The 19,463-nt window shown below is 38.6% G+C and overlaps 2 protein-coding genes across 7 annotated transcripts in view; both read right to left on the reverse strand.

Moving 5' to 3' along the window:
* Positions 1 to 5,653, reverse strand: part of AFP (alpha fetoprotein) — a 29,848-nt gene extending 24,195 nt beyond the window's left edge. The window contains exon 1 of the mRNA XM_070614669.1: positions 5,504 to 5,653. The gene's annotated coding sequence lies outside the window, so the exon portion shown is untranslated. The remainder of the gene's footprint in view (positions 1 to 5,503) is intronic.
* Positions 5,654 to 13,286: 7,633 nt separating this feature from the next.
* ALB (albumin) overlaps positions 13,287 to 19,463 on the reverse strand; it is a 65,685-nt gene continuing 59,508 nt past the window's right edge. For all 6 annotated transcript variants that reach the window (XM_070614679.1, XM_070614680.1, XM_070614681.1 and 3 more), the window contains exons 11-16: positions 18,742 to 18,839; positions 17,576 to 17,714; positions 16,754 to 16,977; positions 15,454 to 15,586; positions 14,737 to 14,804; positions 13,287 to 13,464 (exon numbers count right to left, since the gene is read on the reverse strand). In XM_070614679.1, the coding sequence (XP_070470780.1) occupies positions 14,763 to 14,804; positions 15,454 to 15,586; positions 16,754 to 16,977; positions 17,576 to 17,714; positions 18,742 to 18,839 (636 nt within the window). In that variant the 3' untranslated portion in view covers positions 13,287 to 13,464; positions 14,737 to 14,762. The remainder of the gene's footprint in view (positions 13,465 to 14,736; positions 14,805 to 15,453; positions 15,587 to 16,753; positions 16,978 to 17,575; positions 17,715 to 18,741; positions 18,840 to 19,463) is intronic.

The raw sequence follows: 19,463 nt of genomic DNA on the forward strand, positions 1-19,463 counted from the left end.
TAAGGAGGCCAGTTAGGAAGTTTTTACAATAACATAGTCCAGTAAGTTGCCTGGATGAGAGTAGTGCTAATGGGAAATGAGAGTTGCAGATGGAATTAAATAGTATGAGTGAGATAAACTCAAAAGGATTTATTTACTGAATATTTGCTCAGTTTGGGATATATTGAGCTTAGGACAGAGAGACAAGTTTACTCAAACAGTCCTGGTTTTTGCCTGTTGACTTAGTGTAATTATTAAGCCAAATGCCCTGGTTTACTGTTGAAGTATCTTTAAGACCTCCAAAGTAGAGAAGTTGATGGACACTTCAACAGTGCTTCTTATCCTCTGGACCGAGATCAAGGCTGGATATGGAGATTCAGGAGCCCTCGGCTTGTAGATGGTTATTACAGCCACACATTTGGATGAAAAAGAGAGATTGTAGTGAAAAGAGGTATCCTGAGGAACGTCAAATTTTAAGAGACAAGCAATAAAGAGGAGCTTTGAACCGGAGTTTGTCTACTAACTGCAAACAAGTCTTGATCTATATGTGCCATGGTTCAAGGTTTAGTCCTAAGTACACAACCCACATGGAATGCTTTTCCAGTGCCCTAATTCTGGTTCTGTTTACTTTTTCATAAATCTGTGAAACTGCTCAGAAGCAACTTAACACGACAAACTGGACTTTGGTACCAAACAGATTCTAATCTTGGCTGTGACAATTATTAGCCATATGACATTAGGCAAATAATTTAATCTCTCTGATTCTTAATTTTGTCACATAGCTAATGAAAATGATAATATTTCTTCAGAAGCTTTTTTATGTGTAGATGGAATAATGTATTTAAAATGTCTGATCCCTAACAGACATTTTACAAAGATAACAATAATTATCATGATCAGCATTGCTATTAGTGTTCAATGTTAGATGTACTCTTCTTCAAAGCAGTTAAGCTATACGTGTGGTTACTAGAAAATGCCCTCTCTTCAGACAATACCAGACCATGTACTCTTCTGGGATCTATTTTGTTCTTTGTTGGTTTGAGTGATTGGTTATTTGAAAAAACATTTTTTTTAATCTCTCTTCCTCTTTCCCATTAATGCTTGTAAAACCCTCATCCATCCTTTAAGGTCTATACCAAATAATTCTCCATAAATGTGTATCTCATTACTCCATAACTAGGAAAGAACTTTCTCACCTTTGACAACTTATGACACCTCTTAGGTTATTTTTTCGTCGTTCTTCTCATCTGACCTTATGTCACAGTCATTTATAAGCCTATGCAATTCTTCCTAGATAGTCGACTTCTTGGATTCAAGGACTCATCTTCCTGACTCCTATGGTGCTAGCACAATATCTGGCACAAAAAAGAGCCTTTATAAGTAGAAAATGAATGGCCCTGAATCAGACTGTCATAGTCAGGATCACTCATCAGTCCTCACTCATTCATTTGACACATATACCTTTCTCACCACAGAGCACTCTTGAAATTTATGCTGTATGTCTGAGAAGAGGATAGAACCTAGGATCATGAGATGAAGCTGAGGAGTCTGACTGCAAGTCACAGAGCTTGAAACAATCTCCACGGAGCAGATAAAACCCACATTCCAACAGGATGAATGTCCTCAAAGTCCTCCAGCCTCTTGTCTCTTTAGATTTAATTATATTTGGCCCTGTGCTGACCCCACATACTGAGAGCAGCCAGAATTACTACCAACACCCTGGCCAAATTTCTAAGAATTCAGGAGTAGGGAGGACTGCTCGCATTTAGCCTTGACATCTCTGCCCTAATTTCCTGGTGCTGCTAAATTTTCTCTTTGGCTGTGCCTTATTTTCTGTCCTATACATGCTATCTCTTCCCTGTCCTGAACCCGTGTTGGGTACGCCTCAATCGCTTTTTCAAAGATGCCCCAACACATGTGTGTGTCAAGGAACTTGGAATCAAACATCAAAAGGCCTTTTCGGCTTGTATCAACACCCCTGACTCTCCTCATTTCGAGCCCTGACCAACATCCTCCTTTCTTGGTCTCTCCTGGTCCTCATTTATTGTCTTTTCTCACCTAGCTCCAGCTTCTATATTCCCTTTCCTCTTACTGTCTTCAGGCAGAGAAAACCATCTCTCCTTTTGTTTAATTTTAGCCTATCCAAATCAAGCTCTGGAACAGGAAACCACCTTTCACCTTTGCTGCCCCCCAAAAGCCATTGAAGTATTTTGCTCAAAAAAAGAGACAGTTTTCCTTGATCAGAGGGACTTTGCCTATGGTTTTTAGGGAGTGAGTGGACATTTTTTCCCTCCCTTCTATACGAGGAACAAAGTGAGAAGGATCAGAGTCAGAGAAAGCAATCAATCTGCCTGCCAAATGGCTAGAAGTGCCATGAGGTCAGCGAGGTGAAGGAAGACATCAACTAAGTCAAGCAGAGAAGGAGCAGAGTGAGTCAAGGGCCAGTCAAAATAAATTTCACGCAAATCTACGGTCCGTGAGCAGCGTTTCTCTTTATGTGGGTTGGCTGCTCCTGCAGTGATAAGCATGGGTCCTTAAAACAGCTCAACTGGTCCACACACTCAGATTACAAACTGCCTGAGGGAAGCAATCATGCTTTGAGAACATCTTCTAAAAGTCCTAGAAGAATAAATTGTACAGAAAAAGCACTTTCTAAATACTTTTTCTTAATGACATATACTTTCTCTAATGAGAAAATACTATGACCCCTCTCTTCCCACCTTCTATAGCAATGACACATGATGAGAAATTACAAGGGAGGTCTGGCCTTAAGCCGTCATCAGCGTAATTGCTGGATGCTCCTTTTCCTCAGCAACATTGCGAGATGGCTCACTGTCATAAGAGATTCAGAAAAATCCCCTACAAGTCCAGAGATTTCACACACACATATGAACTAAATGTCTGTGTCCTCGCAGAATTCATATGTTGAAGTCCTAACCCCCAATGTAAACCCTGCTGGAAACTTGATCTCGGATTTTCCAACATCTAGAACTGCGACAAACTAGATTTCTGTTGCTTAAGCTGCACAGTCTGTGGTAGTTTGTTATGGTTGTCTGAGCAGACTAAGACACACACACACACATCTCTATAAATATGCATTCTTCCCCTGGGAAATATATGCCATAAAAACTAGAATTATGATCTATTGTTCTTAGACAAATTGTACTGCTTCCCAGAATATAGGCTATGTTTTAAATAACTCTTCTTCATTTAGAGAAACACTGCTTGTTTTTGATGTTCCTAGAAAAGAATAAGAACATATGTGCTCTCCAGTATTCTGTGGGAGGTAAGAAATTTGTGAGTAGATTGCACCGTGGCCCCACAATTTCCGTCATGAGAAAAGTAATAAAACGGGTCAGAGCATGTCTCCATGCCCATCCTCGATGCCTCACGGTCATCCTTGCCTTGAATCACCTTTCTCCCAAGCAATGAGTCTGTTGTCCACCCCATCGCAAGGTTAGGGAGGCCAGCTCTCTCATCCAAGACTGGTGCGATTACGGAAGAGCCAGTCCTTCCGCGCTAGGAGGAGCACTGGAGTGAATATCTGGATATTGCTCGTGCTGTTCTACATTTTTCCTCTTATTGCAATTTAAAAAAGCAATCAAGAGATCATCGTAATTTGGGCACATATTCCTTTGGACAGCCACTGGAGCTAACTCTGTCCCTTATAGCCTTTTGTCCTAGTGACAAACCCAAAGACATGGGCTAACTTTATCTGAAACTTTAAAGTATATCTGCCTTGATGACTGCCCTTTCCATCACTGGAAGATGTTTGTGATTCCTGATACTCAACCCTGTGGCTCCTCAAATTACCAACCAAATGACTCCACCTGAGGTGGGTGAGGGCCTTCGCTCCGCCCAAACAGGATAGACTCCCTCTCTCTGTCACTTACAACACACCCAGTGACACTGCTCCTTAATTCATTTCTTCTCTTAAGATTCTTAAGACCAGCCTTTTAAATAACCAGTCCCTAGGGTCCAGATATCAATTGACTAAATGAATTAATGAAGAAATTTGCAACAAACAGAACTGAGAGACCTGAGTGCAGCTGAAGAGTAAATGTGGAAAAGTGATCTGCTCTTTTGCATGCAATATTTTTCAGATATTTTCCAGGTCACTGCTTATAGTCTAGTGCTGAAGAAATTACACACGGTTCACATGAATTAAATAAAATGGACAAGATGATTATTATTCCAACTATATATCAACCATTACATGTAACATTTTATTAACATAAACTCTTTCCTTAGTCAGAAAAAGATTCTAGTTTCCCAAAAGATACATCTCAAAATGCTATAACGCACTTTCTCTGTTGCCGTACAAATAGCCATGTATTTATTTATCAGTTACTCACACAAGAGAGATAATTTTGATAATTTTAAATGAATTGGATTGATGCAAAAGTGACACCATCATATGGAACATTACTAGGTCAATCAGTTTTGAATATGCAGTTCTTTATGTGTTTTAATTTGGGAGAATTTTCATTATTTCACATTTTTATAATACAATATATCATTATGATTATCTTAAAGCACAAACTTGTATGATTCAAATTTGCATGAAATTCAATTTACTATATTTACTATTTTGGAAGTCCAGAAAATTATTGTAAGTCAGGATTCTGTGATTTGTAGTTTAGAGTATTTATAGCCCATAACATAAATCAATTTATTCATCTAATTTTTATTGAATACCCATTATGAACCAGGTTATGCTAAATGCCAAGGGAGACACATGAACTTCTAATTCATGGTCCCTTCTGGTGAGAAACACTATCTAGTTGAAGAGACAGACTTATAAATGAACTGATACCATTCAACAAGCCTGCTCTCAGGAGTCATAGCCATGTGTGTTCAAATTCTAGCTCTAGGACTCAGATTTTACATATTTAAAATAGATATAAAATCTACCATAATTACAATAAAACGTGAATGCTGTAATAAGTCAAGTTCAAGAGCGAAGGGCTATCAGAGAAGAAAGTGCTCTACGCAGGGAAGTTTCCTCAAAGAAGGTGACCTTTGAGTGAATTAAGCAGATAAAGAAGAGAGAGAAAGACATCTCAGGTAGAAGGAAAAAGCATACACGAATAAAGCATGGTGCGTTACTGAATAGTAAAAGGTTCAAACTGATTCAACTATTGAAGGGAGGGTGAAAAAAGAGATTGGAAAGATAGTGAGTCACTTTATAAAAGGACTAAGAGGAGCAAAGAGAGTTGTTAGGCAAGGAAGGAAGGGTAGACATGATGTGATTCCATGTGTAGTTTCCATATATCCAACATATCTGTTATAAAACAGCAGTCTTATCACACTCTTAGCCGCTCCTTCAAAAACCAAACCCCTAAAATGTTAACAATAGTAACAAAAATAACTAAACCCACACTCAACTCTAGGAGGCACCCTTTACATTTTACTCTATATTAATGATGTCCTCTGGATTTATGCAACACCAGCATGAGCCCATGTGAAGTATACTAATTTATCCACTATGATTTAGAATAAGGAGTAGAAAAGTGATACATACCTGCTCATTGTCCAATCAGCGCACCTGAAGATTCTTCCTAATGTTCAGGCACCATTTCTTCCTGTTCAGGTCCGGGTACCATCTCTTTATTGGTATAATTTGCCTTATTGTCAAATGCATCTCATTCTTGGCTAATTTTATAGCTGCCATCTCAAGAAAAAGATAGCAGTGTTGTTATTCGTGATGTAGTGGCTCCTTGGAACCTGTTTGTATTGAAACAAATAAATCTTCTTCCCTCTATAGTTCTCTATCATTTATTTAATTTAATACTGGTTATATCATTATTCTTGATGATGCATCATGCGTCATATCACCACAAATTCTGGCTTCCAATGACTCTCTTAAATGTTATTATTGTGCTTCATTGACAATAACCACAAATGCAAGTCTCTGGTCATCTTAAATTTACGGTTACAACTTTCTTAGCATAAATATAGATCAACACATCTTCCAACCACGTTTTCTCCTGAACTCTTAGACCATAATCACTATATTTCTAGAATGTGAACTCTTTATATGATAACTGCGCTCCTGCCTCCACATACAGCCACCAACAGGGAGGATAGGTGATGGGCCTGTGGTGGAGCAAGAAGAGTGATCCCATTCCTCCAAGGGCTTTTTGGCAGGGCTTAAGGCCAAACCCAGGGGAGCACAACATAACCACATCGGTGGGGGCAGGAGAAGACATGAACTGGAAGGCCCGAGGGGCATCTCAGAGCAATGCTCTCCAAAGCCCTTGGAAGCAATGGACATGTCCACCACGAAAACTGCATGACACTTGATGTGGAGTTTGTGGAGGGATTGGAGTGACCACCCCGGGTGCCAGTGGCAGGAAGCACACTGGGTAAAGGACACTGCCACCACTCCTGCCACCTTTGTGTACTCTAAACAAGGTTGCCTTGTTGGAACACAGACAGGAAAGAGCTGCTGGATGAGCTCAGGCCCAAAAGTCAGTCAACAGTCCAGACCCTAAACTCATCGTGTGTCAGATGTGAGTGTGTCACTCAAAACTCACTGAAGAGAGTAGGGAAAAAATGGATCTAACTTAAGTAACTTTGGAAAACGATGTTTTGACTGGAAATTGTAAGGCTAAAGACAAAAAGAATTGTACGTAGACAAGTTGGTAAATTTGTTTCCCATGGAGGTATGAGTCAGAAACTCCTTCATAGGATCCTGGGGTTGAAAGAATGGATGGTACATAGTGAGAACCAAGTTTCTCACCATCAAAGAGGGAAGCAACAAATAAGCAAGAAGGGGAGGCTCAAATGCACTTTGTGGTTCTGGAATAGTCAGAGACATCATTATGAACTCATATTTACCTAAATAGATAGATATATGATAGATAGATAGATGGATAGATAGATAGATAGATAGATAGATAGATAGATAGATAGATAAAGATACTGAAATAACTATAGGCAGTGTATATACATGAATTAGTGTACAAACCTACATTTCTTAGCTCTGTTCCCTGGAAGAGTCTAGAAGCAGTGATACTCCATTAGCAACAAGCACACCCAGTGCTCAGATCTTTGTTTCTAATACTCTTGTCTATAAACAGAACCAGGGCTCTTTGAAGAAATGCATGTTTCCAGGTCTGGGGAAGGGAAAATACAAGACAAGCCTGGAGCATCTCGTGGCACCAGAAAGGAAATAAATGTTCAAATAACAAAGAACGGGGTCATGTCAAAGGACACAGGAGCCAACCTGAAAGAACCCCCAAAGACCAAAGCTGAAATAACTTGAGCAACAAAACAAAAAATGTAGCATTGAATTATAACCTAAAGTACAAAATAAATAAACGAGTTCACAGTGATATAAATGATTGGTTAAATAAATAAATAAGTGGAGTGAAGTGACAAATCTTTCTTACAGAAGAATTCAAAATAATATATATCGATGCTCTCCCCTTCCAGGAGCTTCATCCTCTCCTTCCCTTACTTTTAGTGTGGCCTGGATTTAGTGACTCACTTCCAAAAATAGAATATGGAAGGGGAAAAATAAACACTTTGCAGTGGAGAAACCTAGCAAATACCCCCTTAACCAAGGGCTCAATCTTAACATCCCTGGTGATAAATCATGTGGAGATCCTGTACCTCCCATATGATGTGAGGAGAAGAGCACATCACATGCACACACACAAACACACACACAACCAGTGTGTCCACACCATTTGGTGGCCCAGTCTCCTGCACTGTGCAGCAGAAGAACTGTGACAGCCAGCCAGAATGATGCACTTGCCAGGCTGCCCTCTGGGAACTGGAGCGGAACTTGTGCTCCTGCACCACTCTTAGGCTCAAGCGTCTGAGCTCCTCCTGGAATCTGGTTGATCCCCCAGGAAGCAGGCAGCCAGACTCTGAGAGGCCCACCTTTTGGAGCATCTCTCTCCAAAAGTTTCAAGTCCTTCTTCAGTGCCTGGGCAGCAATGCCATCCACACAGAGTTCCCAGACCTGGTCCAGGGTAGGTCCAGTTGTGTAGAAACACTTTACTCAAAATTTTCTTGGTCTACCTCCAGGGCGTAGGTGGAACCAGTGCTCACAATCTCCATTTCTCCCCTTCCTGGCTCTCTGCAAACTTTGTGATGATTGTAACAAAAGTGGGGAAGTATTTGATACGGTGGACCTGAGGCCAAGGTAGGGGTTGGGTGGAGATGAGGGAGGGTGTGCAATGTAACATTTCAGGAATGGAAGGAATCTTTTTTAGCTTGGTACCAAAACCTTTCGCAAGCGTTATATCTAAAATAAAACTATAAAGCATTATTTTTAGGGATAAAATAGGCAAGTTGTGGATAGCATGTACAATATAAAACCAAGTCTTATAAAAAATTTTAAAATGCACAAATTAGTAAGGCTATAAATGACTTTTAAGTATGTAAATTCATAGACAATGGGCTGATATCAGTGATTACCTCTGGGAACAGGGAAAAGGGGCTCAGTATTGAGTATAGCATTTTTTAATTAATTAATTTTTTCTATTATTAAATCTCCTTTGAACCATAATTTTCTAGTGGCTTCCTAATATTCTATCTTTTTTATTGGAGTACAGCTGGCATACAATATTATATTAGTTTCAGGTGTACAACACAGTAATACAATATTTCTACAGGCATACCTTGGAGATATTGTAGGCTCAGCTCCAGACCACAGCAATAAACCTAATATAGCAATAAAGCAAGTCACACTAATGTTTTGGTTTCCCAGTGCATATAAAAGTTGTATTTACACTATATTTTAGTCTACTAAGTGTCCAATAGCATTACGTCTAAAAAAAACAACGTACACATTTTAATTTAAAAATACTTTATTGCTAAAAAATGCTAACCACCATCTGAGCCTTCAGCAAATTGTAACCTTTTGCTGGTGGAAGCTCTTGCCTTCATGGTGATGGCTGCTGACTGATCAGGGTGGTGGTTGCTGAAGGCCGGGGTGGCTGTGGCAATTTCTTAAAATAAGACAACAGTGAAGTTTGCTGCATTGATTGACTCTTCCTTCCGTGAACTCTTCCATTTCTTTGTAGCTTGCAATGCTGTTTGATAGCATTTTATGCACAGTAGAACTTCTTTCAAAATCGACATCAATCCTCTGAAATCCTTCCACTGCTTTATCAACTAAGTTTATGTAGTATTCTACATCTTTTGTTGTCATTTCAACACTCTTCACAGCATCTTCACCAGGAGTAGATTCCATCTCAAGAAACCACTTTCTTTGCTCACCTGTAAGAAGCAATTCCTCATCTGTTAAAGTTTTATCATAAAATTGCAACAATTCAGTCACATCTTCAGGCTCTACTTTTAATTCTAGTTCTCTTGCTCTTTCCAGCATATCTGCAGTTACTTCCCCCACCAAAGTCTTGAACCCCTCAAAGTCATCCATGAGGGTTGGAACAAACTTCTTCCAAACTCCTACTAATGTTGATATTTTGACCCCTTCCCACAAATCACAAATGTTCTTAATGGCATCTTGAATGGTGAATTCTTTCCAGAATGTTTTCAATTTACTTTGCCCAAATCAATCAGAGGAGTCACTATCTATGGAAGATATAGCCTTACAAAATGTCTTTCCTAAATAATAAGACTTGAAAGTTGAACTTACTGGTCAATAATAGTCCATGAACATTAGCCATCAACTTAAAGCCATCAACTGCATTAGCCCCTAATAAGAGAGTCAGCCTGTTCTTTGAAGCTTTGAAGCCAGGCCTTGGCTTCTCCTCTCCAGCTATGAAAGTCCTAGATGGCATCTTCTTCCAAAATAAGGCTGTTTTGTCTACATTGAAAACCTGTTCTTTAGTGTAGCCACCTTCATTAATCATCTTAGAGGGATCTTCTGAGTATCTTGCTACAGCTTCTAAACCAGCCCTTGCTGCTTCACCTTGTACTTTCATGTTATGGAGATGGTTTCTTTCCTTAAACCTCATGAACCAACTTCTACTAGCTTCAAATTTTTCTCCTGCAGCTTCCTCACCTCTCTCAGCCGTCACAGACTTGAAGAGAGTTAGGACATTCTCTAGATTCGGCTTTGGCTTAAGGGAATGTTGTGAGCAGTTTGAATTTCTATCCAGACCATTAAAGCTTTCTCCATATCAGTAATAAGGCTGTTTCACTTTCATATCATTTGTGCGTTTGCTGGAGTAGCATTTTTATTTTCCTTAAAGAACTTTTTCTTTGCATTCATAACTTGGCTAACTGGTGCAAGAGGCCTAGCTTTCAGCCTATCTCATCTTTTGACATACCTTCCTCTCTAAGCTTAATCATTTCTAGATTTTGATTTGAAATGAGAAATGTGTGACTCTTCCTTTCACTTGAACACTTTGAAGCCATTATAGAGTTATTAATTGGCCTAATTTTAATATTGTTGTGTCTCAGGGAATATGGATGTCCGAGGAGGGGCAAGAAGGTGGGAGAACGGCCAGTTAATGGAGCAGTAAGAACACACACAACATTTATTAATTAAGTTCACTATCTTATATGGATGTGGTTTGTGGTGCCCCAAAACAATTATAGTAGTAACAGCAAAGATCACTGATCACAGATCACCATAACAATTATAATAATAATTAAAAAGCTTGAAATATTGTTAGAATTATCAAAATGTGACACAGAGACGTGAAGTGAGTCAACGCTGTTGGAAAAACAGTGCCGGTAAACTTGCTTGACACAGGATGGCTACTAACTTTCAATTTGTAAAAAACGCAATATCAGTAAAGAGCAATAAAGTGAAGCACAAGAAAATGAGGTGTGCCTGTAGGTGATTTTATTGCTTTTGTCTTTTAAGCTTCAAACTAACTAGATGGTTAGACGATTGATCCACTACCTTTGCTGTATGTTTGCCGTTACCAGTGAGATTTTTTTCTTTCATAATTTTCTTATTTGTAGTTATAGTCTTTTCTTTTCCATATAAAGAAGTCCCTTTAACATTTCTTGTAAGGCTAGTTTAGTGGTGATGAACTCCTTTAGTTTTTGCTTGTCTGGAAAACTTTTTCTCTCTCTTTCCATTCTGAATGATAATCTTGCCAGGCAGAGTATTCTTGGTTGTAAATTTTTTCTTTCAGCACTTTGAATACTTCCTTCTGGCATATAAAGTTTCTGCTGAAATTCAGCTGATAGTCTCATGGGGTTTCCCATGTATGTAACTAGTTGTTTTTCTCTTGCTGCATTTAAGATTCCCTCTTATCTTTAACTTTTGATATTTTAATTATAATGTGTCTTGTGGTGGGTCTCTTTGGGTTATCTTCTTTGGAAATCTCTGTGCTTCCTGGACTTGAATGTCTGTTTCTTTCTCCAGGTTAGGGAAGTTTTCAGTCATTACTTTTTCATAGTTTTCTGTCCCTTCCTCTCTTTCTTCTCCTTCTAGGATCCCTGTACTGTGAATGTTAGTATGTTTGACGTTGTCCCATAGGTTCCTTAAGCTATCCTCACCTTTGTTTTTCCTTTTTCTTTTTCACTCTTCTGATTAGGTGATTTCCACTACCCTGTCTTCCAGGTCACTGATCCATTCTTCTGCATCATCTAGTCTGCTGTTGATTCCCTCTAGTGTATTTTTCATTTCAGATACTGCATTCTTCAACTATGATTGGCTCTTTTTTATACTTTCTATCTCTTTGTTGAAGCTCTCACTATGTTTATCTATTCTTCTTCTGAGTTTAGTGAGCACCTTTATGACTATTACCTTGAACTCTTTCTCTGGTAGATTACTTATCTCCATTTCATTTAGTTCTTTTTCTGAGGTTTTGTCTAATTCTTTCATTTGGAACTTATTCCTTTGTCTCCTCGTTTTGCCTAATTCTTTGTGTTTGTTTCTATGTATTAGGTAGATCATCTCTCAGTCTTAAAAGAGTGGCCTTATTTAGAAGGTGTCCTGTAGAGCCTAGTAGCACAATTACCCCTGGTCACCACAGCCAGGTGCCCCAGGTGTGTCCTCTGTGTGGGCTGCATGCACCCTCCTGTTGTGCCTGGGCTATGACTGCTGTGGCATTGTTGTGTGGGGAAGATGCTACTTTGGAGGGGCTCTGGTACCAGCCAAGGCCACCTGCCAGGTAGGGCAAGATGGGAGCCACATTGGAGGGGTGTCAGTAAGGGCAGGTTCAAAGGCAAATGCTAGGACAGGACAAGGAATGCTAGCTAGGTAGATGGAGAGTGTCAGAAATGGTGCTTTCCAGGGCCAGGCCAGCTAACTAGAAAGGAAGTAAAAAAATCTTGCCTACCAGTGCTTCCTTCCCTGGATAAAGTTCTAGCAGATCTCTGCCTCTCTGGTACATGCCCTCAAATTAGTCTCCTTCATATAACCCAGGGACTTTTCAAACTGCTGCCTCAGTGCTGGGACTCAGAGCAAATGAGCTTGTGTATGTGCCCTTTAAGAGTGGGGTCTCTGTTTTCTATGGCCCTCCACTCTCCCAGATGTAAGCCCCACTGATTTTTCAAAGCCGTGCATTACAGGGGCTCATCTTTTAGGAGCGTGTCTCCTGGGCTGGGGAGCCTGATGTGGGGCTTGGGCCCCTCACTCATCCAGGAGGACCTCTTGCTTATGGATCACCATTCCAGGGGTGTGGGTCCTAACTAGATTGTGTCTCCACCCCTCCTACCCATCTTAATGTGGCTTTTGCTTCATATCCTTAGTTGTGCTAGTCTTCAGGATGTTCTCAGTGATAACTGTTGTATATGTAGTTGCAGTTTTGGTGTGTCTATGGGGGAAAGTGAGCTAAGGATCTTCCTACTCTGCAATCTTGATCCTATATCCCTTGCATATGGCATCTTAATTTTTTTTAAAGAAAATTTTACCCTCCAGCTCTTGCACTTCCTCAATTCAGTATATCTTAATCACTTTTACTGTAACTTTGTCCAGATCTCCTAATCTTCTCTTCCAATAATGCTTTTCCAAACTTGCTAAACTTCTTATACTTTACATGTATTGTCATGCTAAACTGTCTTAAATTTCTTTGATCAGTTTTTTCTCAATTCAATTAACTATCCTTACAATCATCTCTATCTTCTTTGTCCCTCACATTTTTTATTGAGTCCTAGTAGTGAGAAAAAGTCATGTTTTATATGCCTTAGCTATTCCACAGCTTTTATTCTTTTATTCAGAATTACCATAATGTTAAAATATTAATTTGAATGTTTATAATCCACAGCTTAGAAGAATATTAATGTTTCTTTTAATTAATTAGCCCATAGGGAACTAGAAGTCCACTACTGAAGTGCGGAAAGAGAGAATAATGGGACTTTCACAGAACCTACAGAATTTTCAGGATGGCCACATATCTTTGAAAGATAACAGTCCTGGACAATTATGTTAGATTGTTTTCATTTTTTTTATTAATTGCAGCACAGAGAAAAGAGGCAAAATGTTTAAAGAAATTTGTGTTTTTTTAGACAGAGTGTTGGTTTTACACCAACAGAAAATAAAAACAGATGAATAAGCTCTGGGTCTTCATTTCCCTTTCTTTCTCTTATTCTCAGGGTAGGCTGAAAAACAAAAGGACAAATATAAGTACTATTTGTAAAATGGCATGTATTTTTCAAATCTATTCAAATGAATGCCAAATTGCTTAGATTATCTTTCTGCAATTTCTACCAATGAAAATAATTCAAACATTTCCTAGACTCATGGCAGCTGAATTCTTCTGTTGGGCTAGGGCAGAGGACACATCAATAAGTATTTTAAGTCCTCTCTTCATCACTGATATCATCAAACTCCTCAGGCTTCAAAGTCACAGGCTTTTCATCACTACTCCTCAGAGTCATTTACTTAACACCTACTTCTCACCTAAGTTAATTACAAACAGAAAAGGTGTCTTCTCAAAGTTAGATCTCTAGAAGGAAAATCTTGTCATTTAGGACTAAAACAAGTCACATTTTGAAATAATAAAATTTGCAGAGATACGAAGTTGCTTTCTTGCTTGAATGCAAAATATGTAGGTATGATCATGTGGGCAAACAGTTAGTTAAAACCTGGTAGCAGAATGGATGCCACAGTGAATTTGGAAAATATGAAAAGAATTCATGTTAAAAAATGGTTGGACAACTTGCTTTAAAAAATAAATTTTATCCCATTTTTAAAATTCAGCCAAAATATTACAACCAAAATGGCTAAAACATGTTCATGTTCAAACATCTAAATTTTAAAGTGGGTCATGAGAAGAGAAATTCTATTAAAGCTCAGCATGTTGACACAGTGGAAACTTAGTAGCAAATTGTTCAGTGTAAAGTAAAGTTCATGTACAGTAGATCTATCATATTCGCCAATGCAATGAATTTGTTATTGAGTTATTAGGTTGAACCATGTGAAATCATTGCTATTCAACTGGTTTTTACCTACAAAAATGCACTTTCATGTAGTATAGCTTAATACCTAAAGCATCCCACCACTGAACCATTGCTTAGCTGAATGACTCTGTCTACTGCGTTACATTCGGTTAGAACAGGACCGTTGCTGACTCTCAAGCTCTGGTTTGAATTTTGAATTGTGGCTCCACCTCTCACTAGCTGGGTGGTCCTTGGGTAAATTACTTAACCTATGCCTTTACCCGGCCCTTCATTTTCTCATCTGCAAGATGAGAATAATAATGGTACTCAATTCAGGCAAATATTTTGAAAATTAAATAACTTAAAATATATAAAGAGCATAGAACAGTGGTTGGCACTGGTCTATATGGCTCTTCACAAACGGTCAGTCAATTTCACTATTTTAATAAGAACTATTACAACTACTTTAAAAAACATCTAAGGTATAGTTACCTGAGATGCTCGTGATTGCGTTGTTTTTAGGCTAAGGCAAGTTGACTCGAAGCAACAAGTTTTGGACCCTGAATACAAAGAAAATGACCAATGTGGGGAAAATATTAGCATCACTGTCAGGGTAAAACATCAACATTTGTACAGCCATTGGTGATTACGAAGTAATTTTACACACATCACGTCTTTTAATTCCAGTTTAGTACTAGAATCTCTAGAAGAAAGCTCACTGACATCTATTGCTCTCAAAGGAATAATAAGTTACTGTCAAGTCATAGGGGGAAATAGTAAATGATTCAGTCAGACATTTACACACAAACTTCCCCACTAACCTGTAAAAACAAGCACTCAGTTTCAACCAAATCACAAAACAGCCTTTTTCAAGAAAATGCTTAAATAAATTTATGTTTTGGTTTAATGATGTCTCTATCAAAAGATTTCAGGCCTTACAAATACTTCTATCTATATTCGTAAACATCACAACTTTGGAAACAGAATAAATGTTGCAAACATTTAATAATATGCTACAGTGCAGCAGGAGATTAAAAAAACAAAACAAGAGCTATGTAAGTCTTTTGTAAGACAATTGTATGTAGAATAAGATTCCTGTCTCACATGTACGGAGTGTCCTTCGGATACATAAACTTCTAACCCCTAGCTTGATCAAATTCAACAACAACAAAGGAGATTAGACACATTAAAATGAAGACAAGCCAGTACCTCCTCAGCAAAGCAGGCCTCTTTGTCCTCAGCTCCGCAGCACTTGGCTACAAAGGCTGAGAAATTTCCCAGGACAGTTTTCAGTTGTTCTTTTGTTGCCTTGGGCTTGTGTTTCACCAGTTCAGCAAGTGCACTGAGTATGAATGAAAAAAATAAAAGAAAGTTCACACACAGAAAGAAAAATAGAGATGGTGAAGGCGGTGGTGCTGTTTCTTAAGATTACGAACCTTGGAGCCAAGCAACTCTGGTTTGAGGCCCAGGCTTACCACTATAAGCTTCAATGTTCTTATTTGCATGAGGAGAAGAAAATCCACTTTCGTGGGGTTGGTGGAAGGATAGATAATCAATGTAAATTGCTCAATATCTGTAGTGCCAATAAATCAATAAATCTCTGTTCAATCAATCTCTGGAAAGGATTATGTCATTGCATTTACGTACTATGTAGATTATGGAAGTTATGCCATATTGAATTTTATAACTATTTAAGAGCTAAAAATGATCCTTAAAATTTTAATTATCTTGGACTCCATTTAAAAAGTTGCTACTCTGAGAATCTTTATATTTGGTTTTCGAAATTTTCCCAATTCAAAGTTACTGGTGGGGAGGTCATAGGAAATAAGATTATCCAAATTCATGGGAGCTGGCGCTTTTCTTTCACTGACATCTGCAAAGACAATAGTGCTAGAGAAGAGTGTTTGTGGGCATGAAAGATTTTACAATGTTACTCTTAAGTCTGTGGCCATGATCAGAACCCATCAGAGACGCTAACAACTTTCTGTTGCTAAATTTCATGGAATAATAACCCATTGTGACAGCAATAGGGAGCCAAGCCTCAGAACTCGCATTTCTAGTTGTTTTTCACCCAAGCTGAATTCTCAAAAGTCACATCTTAAGTGTTTGCTTTGCCTGTGGGCTGCCATAGAACAAACTTAGAATAAGCATTCATGCCTAGAAATAAATTCTCCTATGATTTCTACTACCTAATTTCCTATCTGCACAAATGCATCAGTTAATTGTTCAGCTTTTTCTACTGGACCTCACCTAAGATATTATTCTACTGCAGATTTTATCCATAATAGTACTCTGATTTGTAGTCAGGATTATGATACAGTGGTTTTTTTCCTAAGAAAACAAAAAGCTATCCATTTTATTCTTGACACTTTTGTCAGCTTAATAGGGCCAATACCTAAATACTCTTTTCTAAGGAATGTAATCACTACTTCAGAAAAAGTTGCTCATTTCAATTTACAGTTCTCACTATCAAGACGACAAACACATGCAGTAATGAAATATTCCTCACGATTGTTTCTTGATTTGTTTCTCATCTTCAGGAAGTGTGCATATATCTGCATGGAAGGTGAATGTTTCAGCCTTAAATTCTTTGGGAACATATCCTTCATCGAGTTCCAGAGCAGAAAAGCATGGCCGTCTTTCCGCCAAGGAATCCGTGCAGCATTTGGTAATCTTCTCACTCACTGGTGTCTTCTCATGCAACACACACAACCGGTTCAGGGCCAAGGCCAGCTAAAGAACAGACAGGAGAGCAGAAATTCAAAAGAAGCAGAATTAAAAGTTCTCCATGAACTCCTACTTACCAATGGACCAAAACAAGTGTTATATTTTAACTAGCAACATAGAATCCAAGGTTGACTTGAAGTAGTGATTTGCTTATCTTTAAAACTACAAACAATAAGGGACTTTTAAAACTCTTTTCTCTTTTAATTAAATATGTCCACATTTTAAGAATAATTCACTTGAGAAAATAATTGATTAAAATAATTTGAGGTGCATCCTGAGATATGCGTTGGAGTGAGGAGGAAATAGTCTTATACAATACAATAAAGAAAGACAAAGAAAGTAAAAATTGAGAAAACGCCAGGATGGAACACTGAAAGTTCATGAAATTTTTTCAAAACAGTTTATCATCTTTGGGATCTTATCTAAATCCTCATTCTGATGGTCAGGACGCTATGGGTGACTGAGTCCTGCCTGCCACTACCCAGGCCCCACCACCCACCACACACACACACGTTAGTCCACCCCTGCCTCTGAAAGTTAGCTTTGTCAATATCTAAAGGTAAAAAGTCATCATTATTAGCTTTATCATATTTAAAAGACTCACATGGTTTTCAGAACAGGGCAATCTTTCTGATTCAGGAAGTTTACAGCATCTGCTGCCCACTTTCCCCAGGGTCCTTCCAATCTCCACGAGAGTTGGAGTTGACACCTGGGGTGCTTTCTTGGTGTAACGAACTATGAGCCTATGACAAAAAAGTCCATGTGTTTTTAGCCAGGCAAGAAACCGTCTTTGTCTAACATAGGAGGTCAAGCAGAGAATACTTAACCAAAATTAACTAAGATGATTGTTCACTCATAACGTTATCTCCAGCTCCAGGTTGGTGGGATGGGGTGGGGGAAGACCTTGTCCCAGGCGACTAGCTAAGCCTGGCTCTGAATTCCACCTGCGCTGCATAATCTTGGGAAGCGCCTTACCTTATTATAACTCAGTGACATAAATATATTTATTAACTGCTGCTTTCTTTCAATAAAACCTACTTAGAGCTTAATATATGTCAGCACTGTGCTAAATTTGAAAGACAAAAATAAATTTTCTCACCTATGAAATGGAGGAAATATATCTGACTCAATAGGGATGGTACAAGGAGTAAATTAAAAGAAATAAAGTATGCAATCAACCTGGCATGGTACTTAGCATGTAATAATCATTTACTAAGAATGTCAATCACCACTGAAAGTCAATGTATGACCGTAATCTATTCAAGCGAAGAGACAATGTGTTGTTCGTTGTTGTTACTCCTACCACACATAGTTAGAAGAGTGCTCACATGTGTAAGTGAACAATAAATATCTACTGAATAATATGCCCTTTCTTGTCTTTACCTCCACAGATAAGGCTCTATTAGATCAGGATATTGATTTATCAGCTTACTGAGCTACACTTTCAAGGCCTACTCTTTCCTGCTCTGTAAAGCACTGCTGTATTTGGTTTGCCTGTAAACTATTCCTTCACCTTCAAGGGGCATCTTCAGCTCCTATAACCCAAGATTTGATATTTTCCCTCCCAGACCAATTTTTCAAACTGCACTCAAATGTAGACCTCTCCATTCCATCAACTATATTATCCCTTTCTCCTCTTTCTTGATGGAGGGTGATCAGAAATACATACTGTATTTTCACAATTAAAAGTTGTATGATAGGTGGTCTAAATATTGTCTTAAATAATTACTAATTGTTAAAAAAAAATAGCCAATAAACAAAAATACTTACGCATTTTGAAAGTCATACTCTCCAACCTCTTCAAAAAGGTCACAGTTTTTCTTGACTAAACTCTTAGGCTCCTCCACAAGAGGTGTAAACTGATCAAACTGAAAGATAAGAGAATTGCGTTTACAGTGTTCCACCTGAGGACCAGAGGCGGGCTGGTTTTCACTCCTCTCGGCAGAGGGAGAGCCATCCTCCTTTCTGCCCAAAGTCATGTAAATAGATCTTTAATGACAAATCTAATATGCCCAAACTGTTTATTTTGTTTGGCCAGGCTGTATAGTGTAAGTGATGAAGAATACTCAGACTCCAGAGTGCGACTGCTGGCATTTGTGCCAGGCCATCTACTCAACTTTACTTCCCATCTCCTAGCTTTAGAACCCTCATCTCTAAAGTGAGGATGAAGATGGAACTCACCTCAGAGAGCTGCTTTGTAAACCACCTGAGTTAATGAAATTAAAATAGTGCCTGGACCATGGTAAAAGCTCAATAAAGGATGGCTATGGTTATAAGTATCATTATTACTAAGCTACCTCTCCAGCTGGATCCTGAGCTCTCTGAGATAAGAGAGTCTACCTTGGTCATTGGTTCCAGTATGGTACCTGGCATATAGCAAGTTCTTGGTAGAGGAAAGAATGACTTTCCTCTGATTCTGAAGTTTGAAAATTACTATATATGCTAGGAGTGCTAAATATCTTAAATACGCCAAAATTCTATTTTCACATAGC

The sequence above is a fragment of the Equus przewalskii genome, chromosome 3 (genome assembly GCF_037783145.1).
Source record: "Equus przewalskii isolate Varuska chromosome 3, EquPr2, whole genome shotgun sequence".
NCBI classification, from domain to species: domain Eukaryota; kingdom Metazoa; phylum Chordata; class Mammalia; order Perissodactyla; family Equidae; genus Equus; species Equus przewalskii.